Here is a 21,275-nt window from a genome sequence, read left to right on the forward strand (position 1 = left end):
TATCTCAGTACCCAAACTAGTACCCAAAGGCAGACAATTTTGGACTTATTTTTTGAGAGAGAGCTAAAAGCTGATTCCTCCCCTCTTCTCCACTTCTCTCTAGAATTCCATTTGCATGAGTTCTAGGAGAAGGGGAAAGGGAAGGAGATGAGAAGTAAGTGAATTTAAGTTGATGAGGAAGGGGTGGGACACATTCACCAGTCACCGCCAATATCGAGAATTTGACATTGGCCGGTGGTGTTTGGTTCATCGGCGTTCCGTGTGGACCACGGATGCTTAAAGGAAATGCCCTGTATATTTCCGTACAGTATCTCATTGTGGCGGAACCTTACAAATGTTATTGCGCGGTCGAATCAGGAATCGCGCATCGGATCGATGGAAGAAGGGAGTACGAACGAGGGGGGAGAAGAGGATGCACAGAGAAAAACGCTACACATTCACTCATACGTTCTTACAGCAGCAGGCAATTCGCGAGAACATGAAATCGGGAGAGTATATTTTAACGCTCGCGAATGAGTGCAAGCAGGTGCGGTATAGAAGGTAGAGCAAGACAGCCCAGTTTTTGTTCAAGCTAGGTCCAAAATGTTTCCTTGGGTAGCTACACTCTCTCGATGTGTTGTCACGCTCCTCCCAAGCGGCATCGCTGAGAGAGAATTGAGCTTTTCCCGTTGTTTCCCCCCTGACATACCCACGAACGGTGTGTTTGTTTCTACGCGATGCGTTATTCTCTGTTGTTGTTGTTGTCTTTAACGCTGTTACCGCAAGAGCTTGAAGCAAGAAGCGTTTCACACCATCACCGTCTCACCCAGACTTTGGTGTTGTGATGCGTTTATTTGTGCCCCCGCCCCTATGTTCTTCTTACCCGTACCGCGCACCCCATACATTCTGACTTAGAATTTAAAGCAAAGCGAGATGGTCTAACTGAATTTGGAAAAGATGAGTGATGGATATTTCATAACGATTCAGATCACATATTTTAAAACAAAAGTAACAAAAACTTGTACTAAAATTTTATGAAAAAATTAAAGGTTTCCGCCATCGGTATAATGATATAAAGATAATTATATTAACAACTTATATATAGTATATTATATATGTTATAATATAATATACCATATGAAAAAATGTATATATAAGTATATATATATATATATATATATATATATATATATATATATATATATATATATATATATATATATATATATGTATATATATATATATATATATATATATATATATATATATATATATATATATATATATATATATATATATATATATATATATATATATATATATATATATATATATATATGTTTCTAAATTTTGATTTATATATGTATGTGTATTTATATATGTATTTATATATGTTTTTTTAAACAAACTTACATGTTTCTACTTAAAAAACCTTATCTTGAAGAATTGAAAAGGAACAGAGTAAATTGTCTGTTTTACTTAATAACATTCATATTGGGATCACAAAAAATTATCAAATAATTACACACGTGCATGAACATGCTTACTAGTTAGGTTATCGTTGTACATAAATGTAATAAAATACATTTTAATCATTATTAAGTTTATAATTGTCTTTCTGATTATTTAAAAAAACACTGATGTTTGTTTTAATTTAAACCGCTTTGAAAATAGCAATATATATGATACAATTAGAGCTCGCTAATTGCATTTATATCATATGTCTACAAAAAAAAGATAGATTTTGTTTATTAGAAAGACATTTTGTAACACGACTAATGTCTGCGTATTTTGTCATGTTTGTTATTTTATACAAACTGGATAAACTGACTTTTTCTCATATTTATGTGAACAACTCGGAATTTTGTATTCAATTGAAAAAGCAGACTTGCAATTGGCGAGGTTTGAATGTATTTGACTTCGTCACATGACAGCTCGCATATCTGTCAAGTTAGAAACGTAAACAAACACGGACAACCGCCCGTAAAGATTGTGTGCAGAATAATCGTGAAATTTTATGTGAAAACTCGGGAAAAGGTAAGTGTTCTGTGCATATTTCAGTAAATAAACTATCTTTTAATGCTTGAACACATTATTCCACAGGAAAAACATCATTTCATCCCGAAATTTGGCAACATTCGTCCGAGTATGATCGAGCAGCTGTGTGTGTGTGTGTATGCCGACGAAATACGACGCCGGTAAGATGAAATGTTTTACTTTTTCACTTTTACTTTACTTTTTCACTTTACTTTTTCATGAAATCACAATGAATTGTAAAAATAATACAGATTTAATGATATTGATCTTTGTTACAGTTTCTACAACAATCACTAAAGCCGGCTGTGATCGTGATCGGCACATTCTCAACCAACGTTACCATACACCACAAAATAGCATGGAAAGGAAAGTATTATAAAATAATGTCACATATGAAAGCATTCTAATCTTTCCTTGTTATTTTTCCACTGCAACCAGGACATTGTATCACCGCATCGACAAGTGGTGTTTATGTGCAAGTGTTGCGAAGAAGTGTGTTGTACGGTGTATTATGTGTTTTATTTTATTTGTATCGCTTTACAAGTGGTACATTTAGAGCGTTTAATCGTTGTGATACAGCTTTCTAACGATTCACCCGAGGGGTAAAAGCGGCAACAATACATGTGCCTGACGCAGAGACAACAACGCCGTCGGCATCCGTTGATACCATCCAAAGTGATGGTTGAAATCGTATTTAAACGTGTAAAACCATGTATTGGGGCATGTAAGTATTGAATAATAGTTAAATAAAATACATTTTATTGTTGTACTGGACAATGTGCATCGAAATTTAAAAAAAGTGTGTGTGTTTTTCTTTACATCCGAATACAGAACCCTCAGCGTTATACTGTGGTTCGAGCACTCGCTAAGTAACGCTTGAGCTTTGAGCTTTCATTGAGCTTACATAGAATGTTACACGCTACCTGCTCACTAAGGACTGCTATCGAGCAGTGTTATGAGCAGGTAGCGAGCAGTAACGCCTCCATACAAAAATCGCGAAACGTAACGCTCCAATGCTATTTGGGCTTGTTTTATATCACTCTTTCTCTTTCTTTGTCACCGCTCATTATAGCATCCTCGCTCTCCGTATGTGTTGCTGTTTGCTTCCTACATAGCTTCTTCTATTTCTTCCTCATCCTTTGTTACTCCTCGCCATGGCATTCTCGCTCTCCTTATGTGTTGCTCTTCGCTTTCTCCTTTCCCAAGCGGCATCGCTGAGAGAGAATTGAGCTTTTCCCGTTGTTTCCCCCCCTGACATACCCACGAACGGTGTGTTTGTTTCTACGCGATGCGTTATTCTCTGTTGTTGTTGTTGCCTTTAACGCTGTTACCGCAAGAGCTTGAAGCAAGAAGCGTTTCACACCATCACCGTCTCACCCAGACTTTGGTGTTGTGATGCGTTTATTTGTACCCCCGCCCCTATGTTCTTCTTACCCGTACCGCGCACCCCATACATTCTGACTTAGAATTCAAAGCAAAGCGAGATGGTCTAACTGAATTTGGAAAAGATGAGTGATGGATATTTCATAACGATTCAGATCACATATTTGAAAACAAAATTAACAAAAACTTGTACTAAAATGTTATGAAACAATTATATATATATATATATATATATATATATATATATATATATATATATATATATCTATATATATATATATATATATATATATATATATATATATATATATATATATATATATCTATATATATGTATATATGTATATATATATATATATATATATATATATATATATATATATATATATATACATATATTTCTATATTTATATTTATATATGTATGTGTGTTTATATATATATGTATTTATATATGTTTTTTTAAACAAACCTACATGTTTCTATTTAAAAACAACCTTATCTTCAAGAATTGAAAAAGGAACAGAGTAAATTGTCTGTTTTACTTAATAACATTCATATAGGGATCACAAAAAAATTATCAAATAATTACACACGTGCATGAACATGCTTACTAGTTAGGTTATTGTTGTACATAAATGTAATAAAATACATTTTTATCATTATTAAGTTTATAATTATCTTTCTGATTATTTAAAAAAAACACTGATGTTTGTTTTAACTTAAACCGCTTCGAAAATATCAATATACATGATACAATTAGAACTCGCTAATTGCATTTATATCATATGTCTACAAAAAAAAAAAATGTTTATTAGAAAGACATTTTGTAACACGACTAATGTCTGCGTATTTTGTCATGTTTGTTATTTTATACAAACTGGATAAACTGACTTTTTCTCATATTTATGTGAACAACTCGGATTTTTTGTATTCAATTGAAAAAGCAGACTTGCAATTGGCGAGGTTTGAATGTATTTCACTTCGTCACATGACAGCTCGCATATCTGTCAAGTTAGAAACGTAAACAAACACGGACAACCGCCCGTAAAGATTGTGTGCAGAATAATCGTGAAATTTTATGTGAAAACTCGGGAAAAGGTAAGTGTTCTGTGCATATTTCAGTGAATAAACTATCTTTTAATGTTTGAACACATTATTCCACAGGAAAAACATCATATCATCCCGAAATTTAGCAACATTTGTCCGAGTATGATCGAGCAGCTGTGTGTGTGTGTATGCCGACGAAATACGACGCCGGTAAGATGAAATGTTTTACTTTTTCACTTTTACTTTACTTTTTCACTTTATTTTTCATGAAATCACAATGAATTGTAAAAATAATGCAGATTTAATGATATTGATCTTTGTTACAGTTTCTACAACAATCACTAAAGCCGGCTGTGATCGTGATCGGCACATTCTCAACTGGACCAACACACCGGTCGTTGTGTATCTTCAAGCAAACCAACGTTTCCATACACCACAAAATAGCATGGAAAGGAAAGTATTATAAAATAATGTCATATTTGAAAGCATTCTAATCTTTCATTGTTATTTTTCCACTGCAAACAGGACATTGTATCACCGCATCGACAAGTGGTGTTTATGTGCAAGTGTTGCGAAGAAGTGTGTTGTACGGTGTATTATGTGTTTTGCTTTATTTGTATCGCTTTGCAAGTGGTACAATTAGTGCGTTTAATCGTTGTGCTACTGCTAACGAAAAAACGACCCGAGCATTAGAAGCGGCAACAATACATGTGCCTGACGCAGAGACAACAACGCCGTCGGCATCCGTTGATACCATCCAAAGTGATGGTTGAAATCGTATTTAAACGTGTAAAACCATATATTGGGGCATGTAAGTATTGAATAATAGTTAAATAAAATACATTTTATTGTTGTACTGGACAATGTGCATCGAAATTTAAAAAAAGTGTGTGTGTTTTTGTTTACATCCGAATACAGAACCCTCAGCGTTATACTGTGGTTCGAGCACTCGCTAAGTAACGCTTGAGCTTTGAGCTTTCATTGAGCTTACATAGAATGTTACACGCTACCTGCTCACTAAGGACTGCTATCGAGCAGTGTTATGAGCAGGTAGCGAGCAGTAACGCCTCCATACAAAAATCGCGAAACGTAACGCTCCAATGCTATTTGGGTTATTTCATTCCCCTCTCTCTGAATTAACAGAGCCTCTCGCTCGTCGCAACCTGTTTCTCGCTACCTCACACCCCGTTTGCCATAGAAATAATTCCCCATTGTTATATGGGTTTGCACTGAGAGAGCACACTTCGTACCATATTATAGGAAGTCAGGTGGTGTAACCGCCTTTTGTCGTACAGGTTCTCAAACCAGGTTGTAAAATACGGGGTTTCTCTAACTGACTCAAGCTTCAACTGTAAGCTTCATTTCCAATTCGTAAAATCTCAAAACAACATTGTCAAATGTATGTCGAACGTACACAAAGCAATCAATGACATATCATTAGAGAGAGAGAGAGAGAGAGAGAGAGAGAGAGAGAGAGAGAGAGAAAGAAAGAGAGAGAGAGAGAGAGAGAGAGAAAGAAAGAGCGAGAGAGAGATAGAAAGAGAGAGCGAGAGAGAGAGAGAGTGAAAAAAAAGAAAGAGAGAGAGAGAGAGAGAGAGAGAGAGAGAGCGGAGTGTGCGAAAAGTGCGCGCACTGTGCGGAGTGTGCGAAAAGTGCGCGCACTGTGCGAAGTGTGCGAAAAGTGCGGAGTGCGCACGCACGCGAAGTGTGCTCGCACAGTACAAAGTGTGCTGTGCAGTGCGCACATTGAGGTGTGCTGTGCGCACAGTGCGCACTCGCGCACAATGCCCAACACTAGTCCTAGGCGGTCGTTAAACAAACGATCGTCTAGAGCGTATGCGATACAAATTAACAGTTTAAACTGAAATAAAAAATGTCCTTTTGTAATGATGACAACGATCACTATGAATAACCGGCACCTTTTTTGGTGTGCACAATGATGCGTAACACTTGAGAAAAAGCAGTCATTATGCCTCTCATTGGAGCAGGCTTCAGATCAGATTGTAAAGGACTTGTGAAGCCCCTCTGAAGCCTGCTCAGACCGCTGGGTGGTCTCCGTTTGAGTCAGTTACAGTTTGACAAAATCCTTCGTTCAGTTAGAAATGTCAAACAAGAACAAGTCGAGATGTCCAACAACCATCAGATTCCAAATCTGCGTTATTGACACATTTTCTCTAACCAACACACATTTTCTACCTTTTTTAAACAGTTTTAAGTTAAAACACTAAAGGTAATATGTATAAAAAAATAATACACTGGGAATATCAGATTGCATTGAACTTCATTTTTTAGAAAGCCTACATAAGCCTGGTATTACCGCTTAACCCTAAATTCAATGACCGCCTCCGGGTAGTTTTTGTACTTTTATTTATTGATATTTTGCAATAGAAAAGTCGTTCACATTTCTCAAAACATGTTTCAAACATGTTCAAAACATGTTTTCGTTGTGTCCTCGAAAAAAAAGATTTTTTCGGTGTTATTCTATTAGTTCCCCACCTTACCGGTTAGGTAGAATTGCAGTTTTGCAAATTCTAACGCATGTATTGTTTAGTCTGCTCGACGTATTAGCATTACATTTTTATCAAAGATGAGTCTTGTTGCTATTTAACTATTAAAAGTTGAATTTTTTGTTCTTCAATTTATTTCATACATGTTAAAACATGTATACATGTAAAACCATGACTGTGCCCCCGTACGTAGGACTGACTATCCTATTATGCTTAATAAATTAGTCAGTGCAAGCCAAACCCCCTAGAATGGTGCATTCGTCAACACGCACGACTTACCACCATGCCCGTAGTGGGTTTAAACCTATAATCAGGGAGGCCACTCGAATCACGATTTTAAATTCCCGAGGTTTTCCCGGGTTTTCCCGGATTTTTTGGAGTTTTCCCGGTTCACTATGCTTCGATACTTTATTATATCATAATTATTATATCATACGTTTTCAAAAACCGTTATCTTGAGGATGGTAAGTAAACACGAGCATTACGGTAAAGATGTACACTTGTCATAAATGCTGGATAAAAGTTATTAGTGAATTATTCAACAATAAAGTATCCAATCTGGAGGCGTGACAAAACATTTGGGAACCATTTTTGGCATGATTTCTATCAAATTTGTACAAACAAATTTTCAATCGTGTGCTCGTTTGTTGTTGCACGAAGTTTCAATCGTGTGCTCGTTTGTTGTTGCACCAAATGTTTTTGCACGAAGCCGAGACACGAATATTACCTACTTTACAAGACACGAATTAACTACTTTCTTTCACTAAACTGTAAAACGAATCACGAAAGTATATTTCTACGCCTTATCACTGCAAGATTTATTTTAACTTCGATAACATTCGCGAACTCGTCTGCACGATACGATGGCTTTGGTAGAAAGAGAGCCATTCCCCAGTTGCTTGATCCTTTTGATCACTCTCTCACCGGACGCTAGAGATCGCATTCCTCTTGCATCACACGTGGTGGCGAGACGTGTCGTCACGCGATTAGTCGAGAGAGATTATAGTATCAACGCGTTCGAATCCGTGTGCGAATTCGGCTTATAGAACGAACGCATTCTCAAGCGTTGGACCTAATTTGGCTACTATGGATCTAATGCTATTTAAATATGCATTCTTTATATTTTCGGATATATAAAACATCCGTTTGCAACTGATGAAAAACGACAAAAAAAGCTTTACAAAAATTGCTTTTTGGTGGTTTAGCTTCATGACACTAACGTGTAAAGACTTTACCCCGTGTCAAAGATATTTTTCATCTGCTATCAATTGTAGATTAACAGATGTCATCACACAACCTTAAAAAAGGGTTACCGGAAATCGTGGACCAACCAGTCACAGGAGAAAGCATACAAATCTGCGAAGAACGGATTTCCTGTTAAACAGCAGCCATGCATCATGCTATTACTCGCACGACGCTGATGATGCACCACACGAATAGATACAGGAATCAACCATCAGTGCCAGAGTCGGAACCCAGTCGCCCGGGCGGAATGAAGGTAGAGGCCCGAAACCAAAATGCAAAATGCCAAGGTACATGGCGATGTATGATTGGGTAACCTTAAAATTGCTAAAGGGGACAAACATTATCAGTTCTGTTCAAAAATTGGGATCGCTCACTAAATTCACAGTTAAATTCGACACGACCACAACTTCACGATAGATGAATAACAAAAGACGTGTGCAAGGAAGAACGAATAGTCACACCATACCCGGTTTATTTGTAATTAAAGGTGTAGCATATCTGCAAAATAGAACTTATTATAAACCACATTATCAGCTATAGACTCATTGTAACATACTTCAGAAAGCCAAACCACACTATTGCAACACATTCATTATAACACACTCAGCAAATCAGATCATACCAAAGCAACCGGAAGTCTGAATTCTTCCACACCGTTCATATAAAAACAATTGTAACAGACTTCTTGAAAACACCCGAAAGACGCATAATAAGCAAATCAGGCGTTACTGCAACAAACTAGGTGAACCGAGAACGCATAGCAAGTTATAAGCTCAGCGACAAAAACATCCATTCTTTAGCAGCAATAGTTGAAACCTTCTTTCACAATACAGTAAAACCGAACCATAGGGACACATCGACAAACACCTCACACCATTTCAATTTATAAATTGTTACCAATAACAATGACATTTAATTAGGACAAATACACATTACAAAACCAAATGTACGAAACCCACAACTTATCTTGAGTATAAATAAAACCAATTCCGACCATGGCAAACCAGATTCCCCGCACGACAAAATCGAGCAGTTTTGTAGCTCGAATTTTTTATCGCTTTCCGCCAAAAGCGATCGAAAAAGCGAGCAGAAATGTCAGGGAAAACGCTTGGATTCCGATCGAAGAAATATTTCAATCCTAAAATTTCAGCGCTGATAATTTCGATATATTTTCGATATATATATTTTCGATATATAGCCATGGGCTGTGAAATATGTTTGGAGTTTGAGTTGGAGAAGTTTTCGATCGCTTTGCGCAGCGGGTCGTTCGGACTGTGAGGATAGGACTATGCCCATCCAACATATATCGACTTCTCATTTAAAGAGTTTAGTTATGTCCCCCTACCCAAGGTAAGGCCTCTAAACTCCAACGTTTCCAGTAAGGGAAACCTCCTAAAGGTTTCTATGATCGCCTGGACGATCAAGCGTCCAAAGTACGCACGAACAAAGTTTTATTCCACCTCGGCTCATGTTAGTAAAAACTCACCTACCGCGACGGTACTCGAGGTACAGTTGTACAATCATCGCATTCTTTTTCTTCATCTATTTGGCGTAACGTCCTACGCGGACATGCCGGCCTATACAGGCTTTCGAGACTTAATTATTTACCACGTAGCCGGATAGTCAAACCTTGCTACGGGGAGACAGTCCATTCTGGGCTTGAACCCATGATGGGCATGTTATTGAGTCGTTCGAGTAGACGACTGTACCACGGGATCGGCCCCAGCTTACCACATCGCATTACAAAGGGATATAAAACTTACATGGTGTTTAACAGCCAAGCTACACGTACCGGACGACATCGGATGATGCCACAAAACGTAGGACCGCAGACAAGAGATTCCCGTCGGGCCGGGCCGTGTCGGATCACAGCGGTTCGATTTTGTATGAGATTTCACAGTTAAAGTTAACGGATTTATGGCATCGTCCGATGTCGTCCGGTGCGTGTAGCTTGGCCGTAAAGAATCTTCCAATTCAATGAATACATTTTGAGCATTTGAATGTATAGTGAAATAATGCTTAAATAGAAGGTCCCCATTTTGCCCCACATGCCTATTTTGCCCCGCTTTTCCTTACAATGTCGGACAAATCAATAGGACCACTTATCATTTTTTATTCATTTATCATATTTCATGACTTAAAGTGAATCAATCTTTACCCAATTTTCATGAAAGCACTTTTCGGATGTTGGCTTAAAGTCTGCTTTTAAAGTTTGTTGATAAGTTAACAAACAAAAAAGTTATGATAAGAAATATTTAAAAAACCCAAAAATCATGCGCCAAAATAATAGGACCAGTATAGAAAATTTTAATATTTTAACCATTTATCATTTATCAACAGCTCCGGCTTTTAATTCGCAATGTGGCCAGCCCGTACATTTGAAAAACTAAAGAAAATAACAAAACAGCCTTATCCTGGGCTAACTTGGCAGCATTTAATATTTGGTAGCATTCCCATTGTTCCGGATGACAGCTCGCATCCTTTTAGGCATGGATTCCACCAAATCGATGGCGGAATGCTTTACCTAGCATTCTCTATATGATGCCACAGTTTCTCTTTAGTTCGAGAACCTGCCGGTGGAAGCTTAGCTTTAACAATCTTCCACAGGTTCTCGATCGGATTCTGGTCAGGCGATTGTGCAGGTCAATTCATAACGTAAATTATTTGATCAACAAACCATTTTTTAACCGCTTTTGCGATATGTTTTGGATCGTTGTCATGCATGAATTGCCATTTCAATGGCATCTCCCACTCTGCATGAGGCAGCATGACAGTTTGGATGATGTTTAAGTATCGCTGTTGGTCCATGATATCTTTTATCCAAAAGATAGGACCGACACCGTACCAAGAGAAACATGCCTAAACCATTATGTTGCCTCCGCCGTGCTTCACGGTTTTTAAAGTGTACTGTGGCCGGTAGGCGGTATTCTTTGGACGACGCACAAAGAGTTTCCCATCCGAACCTACCAAGTTCCGACCATTCGTCCGGACTCGTTTGGACTCATCCGACCACAGTACATTTCGCCACTTGTTCAGGTTTTCACCTGCCAGTCGTAGTGCTCTCGAGCAAACTGCAACCGGGCTTGAACGTGGCACCGTCGAAGCAACGGAACTTTGCGGAGATTCCGGCCTACCAGGTTGTTTTCAAATAGGCGACGCTGCACTGTCCGATCACTTACGGACAGTTGCAGCTCGTTCCTAATTGCCCTGGCCGACTTGAAAGGATCAACCTTGCACAATCGCGTCATCCGAGCATCATCCCTAGCGGATGTCTTGCGTGGCCGACCCGTTGGTATTTTCGTGCCCGTGCTATGCAGCGCGTTATACACGAATGTTTTGGATCGGCCAAGTATTTCCGCGATTTTTCGCTGGGAGTACCTAGCAGCGGACAAACGTTTGATATCGAAACGCTGTTGTTGTGTGGAGTGTGCACTACGGCCCATCGTTGGAATTCCTTCAATCAAGCGCTTGAAGTAGTGCACCCAAAAATACACGAGCTAATTGATCGTGTGAAGTGTTCTAGGTAACGGCTAAGAATACAGTGTAAGCGACGCGCTTTGACGCGCTTTTATACCCATAGCCGAAGGTACTCACCACTATTTCGTCTCTCCGTGCAAAGGGAACTCAAAACCCTCATGCGAGTGCCGTAAGGGGGCATCCATAAATTACGTAACGCTCAAAGGGGGGGGAGGGGGTTCCCTGTAGCGTTACGGTTTGTTACATAGGGGAGAGGGAGGGTTCACATTCTGTTACGTAACGTAATACAATCCTATCACTGGTCACTGACAAATGATCGCCCACCTGGGTAAGTTTTGCACTTTTATTTCTTTACATCTTTTGATAGGGAATACGAAATTGACATTTATAAAATACCAAAACAGAGGTTTGACAGAAAATTGCCATGAAAAAATCCACCGTGTAATACAGGTTTAAGAGCCGTGTGTCTCAGGTAAAGACTGTAGTTTTCAATCTTACCGTCAACAAAATTCAAACAGTTACATGTCATCCTACGCTAAACGCATCGACCTGTATATTATTGTTGGTAAACAACAGTCGTGCGGTGCTGTCAATCAGGATTAGTTGGATAATTCGTGCGTTTCTTTAATTATAAATTTTGTATCTAACTTTCCTTTCATTAGTTAAACATTAATTTTAATTAAACATTTATTAAAACAACTCTGCATACTTTATAAAAGCAATCAAATAAAAAAATATAAACCCATATTTTTTTGTATTTGTTGGTGCAAAACCAAATTAAGGGGGGGGGGTGTTCGATCATGCGTTACGTAATTTTGGAAGGGGGGTCTCCTCTAACGTTACGTTTTGTTACGATAGGGGGGAGGGGGTCGAAAATCCCAATTTCAGCGTTACGTAATTTATGGACGGCCCCTAATATTCTCGCATTAGTAAATTAGAGCATGTTAATTAAAGACACAGCGAATTGCCACAGCGCTAAGCGTTTCTACAAAAAAAAATGTATACGCATTAGTTCACTAATTTAAGTTAAGTTATCCGACAACTCAATAACATCAAAAACTGTTTATTAATAATAATAAACGATAATTATTTTAAAATTTTCTGAACTTGTCCTATTATTTTGGCGCATGATTTTTGGGTTATTTTCACATTTCTTATCATAACTTTTTTGTTTCTCAACTCAATAGTGCTTTCATGAAAGTTTGGTAAAGATTGATTCACTTTAAGCCATGAAATATGATAAGTGAATAATAAATTGATAAGTGGTCCTATTGATTTGTCCGACACTTTATATGGAGTTTTTTTTACAGGGAATCTTAGCTGGAGCCGTCCGCAAAGTTCCAACTTTTTTCAAAATTAAGTTAAAGGGATTTAATACTGTTTTGTAAAAACAATTGTGAATATAATAATATAAAGAATATAGGTATATCTCTGCTCCGCAGGAAAAATTATCCCAAAACAAGGGTTATTCATTTAGTTATCAGCAGGTTTGTTTGAGCATTTCAACTGCTAATATAGGATTTTTACTTGATTTCGCAAGCGTACCATCATTTACCGCAACCGCAGCAATTGACAGGACAACGGGATCAGTTGTTTACGGAACGTCATCACGCTTAAGGCAACCTTCGCACTTGATATCGCGGACGGCTCCAGCTAAGATCCCCTATGAAAAGACTTCATATGAGGCGAAGAAAATGAATGCGACGACATAGAAAATTATTTCGGGCCAAATGAAGTAGCACGTCTGAATATCAATACGTCTCAAGTGCATTGGACATAATTGTACGCGGACTAAGCGGCCGCGGCCCGTCAATTTAAGGGCCTGTGGATGGTAAGCATATACAGCATATACAACAGTGATTATAGTAGTATCATCGAGAACTTCGGTGCTCAATAGGGGCCCCACGGATGAAGAGACTCATACTTGGTGTTTGATGATGATGTGCAAAATGCGTCATTATCATAGTTTTATCTCCCTTTCCTTCCCCCCACGCGACGATTGAATCGGAACGGAGAACAAAAGCACTGTCCGAGACTCTCTCGGGCAAATAACTCGATAGATTAATAACTCTTCGTTTTAGTTTCATAAAAGCACTTAAAAATTAGTATAATTACCTTGACTTCCGTTTCAAAACTAAGCGCTTCCGTGGATCGTAGCAAGCGATGAATTATTGAATCCAGTTTTTGTTTTGTATTGTTGAAATATTGATCGTGTGAGTCGTTTTCTAAGACTTTATCTGCTTCGAGAATAGTTTGATCGACCCATTCATAACGAATATGTTTGGTATCTCGACGCCAAAAGATAATAATCTGCAGTAGTGTTTCTTTCGATTGATTGTGTTTTGAAAAAGCGCTGATGAAATCATTCTGTTTTTCTTGATAGATGTAAGCAAACCGTACTTTCTCTCGATTATAAAGAGATTCTAAAGCTATCTTACGCATTACAGTACGTGCTCCATCATGCAATCTGGTATTTTCAGTGACTAACACAACGCACAATTTTTTACGAGGGCGATTCCATTCAGCTGGACATACACTTTCCAGCATGTCTTGGGATGAAAGTCGTGGAAGTATGAGATATTTGTTGAGTGAAATAATATTGTTCAACGTTGTTGAAGGAATATCAGACATTGTGACCGTCGCAATTGGTTGAGGCGGAAATTCATTAAAAATAAGTAATGTATCAAGTTCAGGATGCGCTTTAAATTTAGCTTGAATGTATGCAGTTTCTTTAGAGTTAAGTTCAACAAACCCAAATACTACTCGTTCGCGAAAGTAATATGCAGTTATAAGATAACGTAGTCGTGGTTGCATTCTTGGTTCTAAAATTAGAGCACGAACCCGATTATCAACCCATCCGTTCAAAAATTTGTCAAGCGTATTATCTGTAACAGGCGTCAATAATTTATAAGGCATTTTTTGTCTTATAAAATCCACAACGTGCTGTGGATTGAAAACACTATCTTTGTAAACATAATTATGGTCATTTAGCACCATAATTACGCATGGTAGCGAGTGTACACCGACTTTTCTTACAAGTTGTTCTTCGTGGCCGGCATTAACAGTGGCAAAAGTAATTCCATATGGTTCAAGCGTGTCTATTAACTTTTTGAAAGAATTTGCAGCTTTCATGCATGCAAAGCACCAATCGGCGTAAAACATGAGTATCTGAGGTGTATGACGACTTTTCGGTACAATGTTGGTTTCATAGTATTTTGTGGTAATTGAAAGGCGATGATACAAACTAATATCTTGATCATGATAATTGAAGTTATGTGCTCCATAGAAATGTTCAAATGTGTCCTTGAAACGACCATAATTATTATATTCTGGACGATTATGATCGAGAACTGCATCTTCGTTTGTTATTCCATATTGGTCAAAGGCTCGTCTACGTTCCGAATCTGATAGCAATTCGTAGGATTGTTTGATTTCTACAAATCTTGTTTCAGCTTCGGGATGTTTGGATTTATCAGGATGCCTGTAGAAAAATCAATCATTTTGCATAATTTTGTATTCTCTTTGGTATCGCTGGGATTTCATTGCGATTGATTTGTATCATTACTTACCATTCCTTTGCCAATTGTTTATAAGCACGACGTATGTCCTGCATGGATGCTCGTTTATGTACCCCTAGAATTGAGTAGGGATCACTGGACGCACTTAGACTTAAGCAGATAGAGGCAAAAAATACTAAAAGCCTGATCCAATAAACTACGGATTTCCAATGACGATTATTAATTGCTTTGGTCTTCATTTTTTCTCATTAATCTAACGTGTTAATGTAAATTTTGTGTATCTACACGTTTTCCCGCAAAAGCACTTTATAATACTATGCAACACAGCGAATTTGTGACTAGAACTTTTCCTTATTCATGGTGTTATAAGCTTAAAATCAAGATACAATGAACGCATAGCAGGCACACCATGAAAATTTCAACAAATAATCATGCTGCTGTTCTGCACACGTCATTTTGACATATGCGTAAAGAATACCAAGGTGTATGTACTTTGAAGAATAATTGTCATCGCGTTTGCCGGGCACCATCATTGGGACTTCCTAGCCAGACAAAATTAAGAATTTAACCGTAGTATCTACGATCAAAAGAATACAGTCTGTTTCCGAGTTACGCGGTTTGTGCGTTCCCGAGGAATCCGCGTAACTCGAATATCCGTGTAAGTTGAATTTCGAGATTTTCAGTCAAATGACATGTGATTACTCGATATTTTTATTTGATATATTTTTATATATATGTATATTTATATGAGATATATTTTTTTTAATTTTATTTATCATTTATTTGATACGATTAGTGCAAAACATGATGATATTTTTGGCTTTTAAGTGGATTAAATTTAACAGCAAAAAGAAATTATTACTGCATTGAACAAGTGTTGAAGCAAATTCCACTGATTTGACATTTGATGTGTCAAATTAAGAAAACCGCGTATCTCCGAATCCGCGTAAGTCAAGAACCGTGTAACTCGGGAACAGACTGTACATGTTGTTCTACGACCGCCTACCATAGTAGGATCACACATTTTGTATAGGACATTGCATCCTTGCGGATTCAATTGCTAATATCTCTTAATCTGCTCATCATGTTTGCATGATATTTTTAGCTAAGCTGCATCTTCTTACAGTTTAACTAAACACAGTTTTTCTGGAATTTTGAAAAAAAAATCAGTTTTTTCATTTGCAAACAAATTGGCCCTTAATTCTACGACCGCCTACCCAAATAACTAATTCGAACTCTACAGCTGATTTGAGACTGTTTAACGAAAAATCGTTCCGATATCGTACTTTGTGGCTGATTAAGAGATAAGAAGTACTTTTCGGAACTATGACACTTTTTAACTAGTACTCGATACTCTTTGGAACCTTGCGGCTGATTAGCACTATGTGTAGGGTTCATGATGGAACTTGAAGGCTTGTTAAGAAAGCGTACCGAACTTGGTGGAACTTCATAGCTTTTTAACCCTATTCCAGGCAACCGGCTACCCGGGTAGCCAAATCGATTTTGATTGCTCATTTCTCTGATGCTAGGAATCCGATTGACTTGAAATTTGGTATATTTTTGTGATACGCAGCCATCTTTGTCTGGAATTTTTCGTAGATTTCTTGGAGTATAATTAAACTGTTTTTAAGAATTAATTTTTCCAATACCCCTATTCCAGGCAACCGGGATACCCGGGTAGCCAGCGACTTTGGAGGCTTATAACTTTTGAATGCGTTATCCAATATTTATGCAATATTGTGATGAAAATTAAATAAACTAATGCAGTTTCTAAAACTGTGCATCGATTGGTTCAACTCACTACCGTTTTGTAGTTATAGCTTTTCAAAATTGACAGGATTCTTTTGAAAATAATTACAAAATGTAAAAAATATTTTTTTCAGTACTTTACAAAATTTTCGCAGTAAAATGGCTCCAAAAGCTTTGAGAACTGTATGTTACACGTCTTTTTTTTAATTTTTTAGAATTTTTCTATGAGCCATAAAAAAGATAAATGAGTTTTGATTTGATTTGAGGAGTTGAATCGAACCAAAGCTCTCCTCCAAGCGATGAAGCTCAACTGGTTGGGGTATCCCACCAACAGAGAGCGCCACCAGCTTTTTCGCTATTTTTAGAATGCATGAGTCGTTTGCCGTCTGCTAAACGAAGTCTTTCTATATTCCATTTAGGTAGAGAACTTGAGTCGTTTCGAAGCCGTTTAGTGGTCGTTTAGTGGATTTGTGGCACTTGGGAGTTCTGTGAGAAAATTGTACTGCTTTGACACATCAATTGTCCATTGTAAAATATTTTCCCTTTTGATCAATTAATAAAAGCCATTTTTATGGTTTAAAACTATTATAGGGGGCCTTCACGATTCTAGTTAGTTTTTTGTATGGAGTTTGACAGTTGGAGGCTGAAATCATGTAAACAATCCATACAAAACCAGACAAAAAACTAGCCTGCGATTTCCAGCCTAGAAAATTTTAGCCTAAAAGCTAGAATTAGATTCGAGTACCTGCTCGAAAACACGGTTTTGTTTACATTTATCCCAAGGTGCATTAAAGAAATCAGGTGATCGAATCTGGAATCAAAGTGTATGTAGTGCAGGTGGTCTCATAGCATATTTTTATAATCAAATTTGAATATCACTTTTGGACAGAACGAGTGAAAACTTTTGCTCTAAGGCTGGAAATAGACGATCCGAGATCATCGCGGTACCGCGAAAATCGCGTATGACTTGAGCTGTCAATTATGTTATAAAATCTGACAGATAGGCGAGATAATCGCGGTTCGTGTATGGAACCAACCATCCGAGGTCTGGTGACGATTGAATGTGCCAAGAAGAAATATTTTTCTATCAATTTGCGAATCAAATTATTTATTTCACATAGTGTATGCAAAATAAAAACCAAAACTCATTTCTCGACACGAGTTTTCACACAAATCCGCCAGAAAAAGTAAAAATAATCGGTTCGCGCTACCGCGAAAATCTCAGCAATACCGAAGTTGGGTATCTCTGCGAAACAGCAGGCGCGATTGGAGGCGCGGAAGATTTGAAAGCTCTACTGTTATACAACTGTTATAAACAAGGCGCGGATTTCGCGGTACCGCGACGATCTCGGTTCGTCTATTTCCAGCCTTAAGGACGGTGGCAACGCTTTTTCGCATGCGATTTTATCGGATGGCCTGTCAAATTTTTATATAGGATTTGACAGATAACGCCGGACGACGAAATCGAACGTCCGACGTTATCTGTCAAATCCCATATAAATCTCGTCCGATAAAATCGCATCCGCTGAGCGTTGCCACGGGCCTAAGGCTGGAAATAGACGAACCGAGATCATCGCGGTACCGCGAAAATCGCGTATGACTTGAGCTGCCAATTAAGTTATAAAATCTGACAGATAGGCGAGATAATCGCGGTTCGTGTATGGAACCATCCGAGGTCTGGTGACGATTGAATGTGCCTAGAAGAAATATTTTTCTATCAATTTGCGAATCAAATTATTTATTTCACATAGTGTATGCAAAATAAAAAACAAAACTCATTTCTCGACACGAGTTTTCACACAAATCTGCCAGAAAAAGTAAAAATAATCGGTTCGCGCTACCGCGAAAATCTCAGCAATACCGAAGTTGGGTATCTCTGCGAAACAGCAGGCGCGATTGGAGGCGCGGAGGATTTTACAGTTCAACTGTTCTACAACTGTTATAAACAAGGCGCGAATTTCGCGGTACCGCGACGATCTCGGTTCGTCTATTTCCAGCCTAAGGCCCATTTCCACCACCTGATATATTTAATCCACCTTTGTTAAATTAAGTCTAGAACTGTCATTTTGCTATTTACCTTGTCATATTAAAACATCTTGGGTTAATCGCAACCTTTCAAACCGTTCCGTAACCGTTCCAATAGACATAGAGCGATAATACCACGCGCGACTGTTTCGCGCTAAATTAGCTCGAAAATAAATTTCATCGCTAAATAGCTCAAAATTTCATTGCGCGTAGATTGAAGTAGCTCATTTGACTAAGTCAACCAACTTGTTTTAAGCGAGGTGGAATATAGAGGAGGTGTCTTCTTTGCGTTTGGCATGTTGCCATTTTGAGATTCAGTTTGACATTAGCCATCGATGTTTGTTTTCAGGCAGCAGTTGCATTATAACGTGTAAAATGCCGATTTATGGAGTGTGGATGCAAAATACAAATTTTTAGTGCCAAACAAATCATTTATCATATCCGAATACCAGCAACATTTGTCGCATTTGACAACTGCCGTCGATCCTGGTTTTGTGCTTGTTTCTAAAGCCTCGATACCCAATTATTCTACATAACGACCCCTCCTTTCTATCTGTAGGAGTTGAGAGGCGTATAGCAGGAATTAAATATCCAAGCGTCGCGGAAAGGTCAGAAAATACCCAAGCACCACAGATTAAGCTTAAACGACTGGAAAATTGAATATCCATGGAAAAAAAATGAAAGCTCCACAGCTTCATTGGTTTGATCAATAGATGGCGTATTAAAACTGATTATTATATTGCTTTCCTTTTCTTGCAATGTGTTTCGGCAAGTTTCATCTTACAGGGTTTCCCACGATTTATTGGTCAGTTCCCATGATTTTTTGGTGCGTTCCCACGAATTTTTGGTCGTATCCCATAGATTTTTGGTTCGTTCCCATAATTTATTGGTATTTTCCGATTGGATATCAATACAATTGCACCAAAAAATTCTGGGAAACGACCAAAAAACCGTGGGAACGCACCAAACAAACATGGGAACCCACCAAAAATTGATGGGAACCAACCAATAAATCGTGGGAAACCCTGTATCATGACCTATATAGCCTTCTAACTTTCCGAGCAAAAATCTATGCGAATGGTCGTGTGTTCAGATACGTGAGTATCAACACCAACGACCATTACTCAAATCTCACTTGCTCCAGTGCTGCACTTGGGTAGGAGACGGGAGGAAACTGTATTACCTAACGGGCAGCGCATGGAGATTTGAAATAAGGCGAAAGACGGAGAGGGAGAGAGAGACCAAACAAAAGGAAAGAGACCGAAAGAGAAGCGAGCGAAAACAAAAAAGCGCGGCATGCGGAATCTGACAGGAGGAGTTCAGGCAGTCTTGTGATTAATTGCGTAGAGGAAAGATCGGCAAGTGCAAACGAAAAAATAAAATTGTAAAAATGAGCGAAAATCACGACACTATCCACTTTGGTTTTAAGTTTGAAAACACAAAAAAAATAAGTTAACATGTTTTCGAATCTATTTTTTTGCGTTTGGCGCTAATCTGGCTCGTAAACAAACATCATAATTTTATTACAGTGGAGCGCCGTTTATCCGGGCTTTTCGGGACTTGACCTCGCACGGATAAGCGAATAACACGGATAATGAATCAAATGATATATTTTATCACCAATTCCTGATTAATTTTTGGAAAATTTTCTTATTTTTTTGATAAAAATAACCCAGTTTTTATTAACTTCATGCTTTTTCAACAAGAATATTTCAAATTTGCCTTGAATTATCGGGTCTTTTGTTTTGACAATATGCTCTTTTAACCGCTTTTTCAAATATCCTCCTCATAACGAAATGTCACCATTGTATTGAACTGTCATTTCTCAACAGCACGGATAAACGGACAGCCGGATAAAAGGTACCCGTATAAACGGCGCTCCACTGTATTTTGTTTGACCGTCCAAATAGACATAGAGCGACAACGTCGCGCGCGACGAAAAATAGCTCAAAATTTCACTCGGTGTAGATCAAGGAGCATATTTGACTCAGTCAACCAACTTGTTTTTTATTTGAAAACACATGAAAATAGGTTAAAATGTGTTCAAATCTATTTTTTTTTGCGTTTGGCATTAATCTGGCTTGTAAAAAAACTAGATAATTCGATTATTTAGGATAAAGCAAAATTGTCACGCGCGACGAGTAGCTCTGTTTGCAAAATTGAGCTACTGTTTTTCGCGCGCGACGTCGTCGCTGTATGTCTATTTGGACGGGAAGCAGAAATGTCGCGCGCGACGAGTAGCTCTGTTTGCATAATTGAGCTACTTTTTGTCGCTTGAGGCGTCGTCGCGCGTGACGTTCTCGCTC

The 21,275-nt window shown here is 38.1% G+C and overlaps 2 protein-coding genes across 3 annotated transcripts in view; one reads left to right on the plus strand and one right to left on the minus strand.

Annotated features, from left to right (window-relative positions):
• Nucleotides 1-15,643, minus strand: part of LOC120905724 (dnaJ homolog subfamily C member 16) — a 54,886-nt gene extending 39,243 nt beyond the window's left edge. Inside the window, exons 1-2 of the mRNA XM_040316759.1 lie at nucleotides 15,247-15,643; nucleotides 13,793-15,158 (exon numbers count right to left, since the gene is read on the minus strand). Of these exons, the coding sequence (XP_040172693.1) occupies nucleotides 13,793-15,158; nucleotides 15,247-15,434 (1,554 nt within the window). The 5' untranslated portion in view covers nucleotides 15,435-15,643. The remainder of the gene's footprint in view (nucleotides 1-13,792; nucleotides 15,159-15,246) is intronic.
• On the plus strand, nucleotides 1,814-5,285 carry LOC120905570. 2 transcript variants are annotated; one of them, XM_040316492.1, is made up of 3 exons: nucleotides 4,365-4,499; nucleotides 4,566-4,658; nucleotides 4,775-5,285. In XM_040316492.1, the coding sequence occupies exons 1-3, from the start codon at nucleotides 4,371-4,373 to the stop codon at nucleotides 4,940-4,942; spliced, it is 390 nt and encodes a 129-aa protein (XP_040172426.1). In that variant the 5' UTR covers nucleotides 4,365-4,370; the 3' UTR covers nucleotides 4,943-5,285. The 2 variants fall into 2 exon arrangements, 1 of the variants encoding a protein (XP_040172426.1); XR_005739919.1 differs by lacking the exons at nucleotides 4,365-4,499; nucleotides 4,566-4,658 and adding an exon at nucleotides 1,814-2,177.
• Nucleotides 15,644-21,275: the final 5,632 nt, after the last annotated feature.

This window comes from Anopheles arabiensis, chromosome X (assembly GCF_016920715.1).
Source record: "Anopheles arabiensis isolate DONGOLA chromosome X, AaraD3, whole genome shotgun sequence".
NCBI classification, from domain to species: domain Eukaryota; kingdom Metazoa; phylum Arthropoda; class Insecta; order Diptera; family Culicidae; genus Anopheles; species Anopheles arabiensis.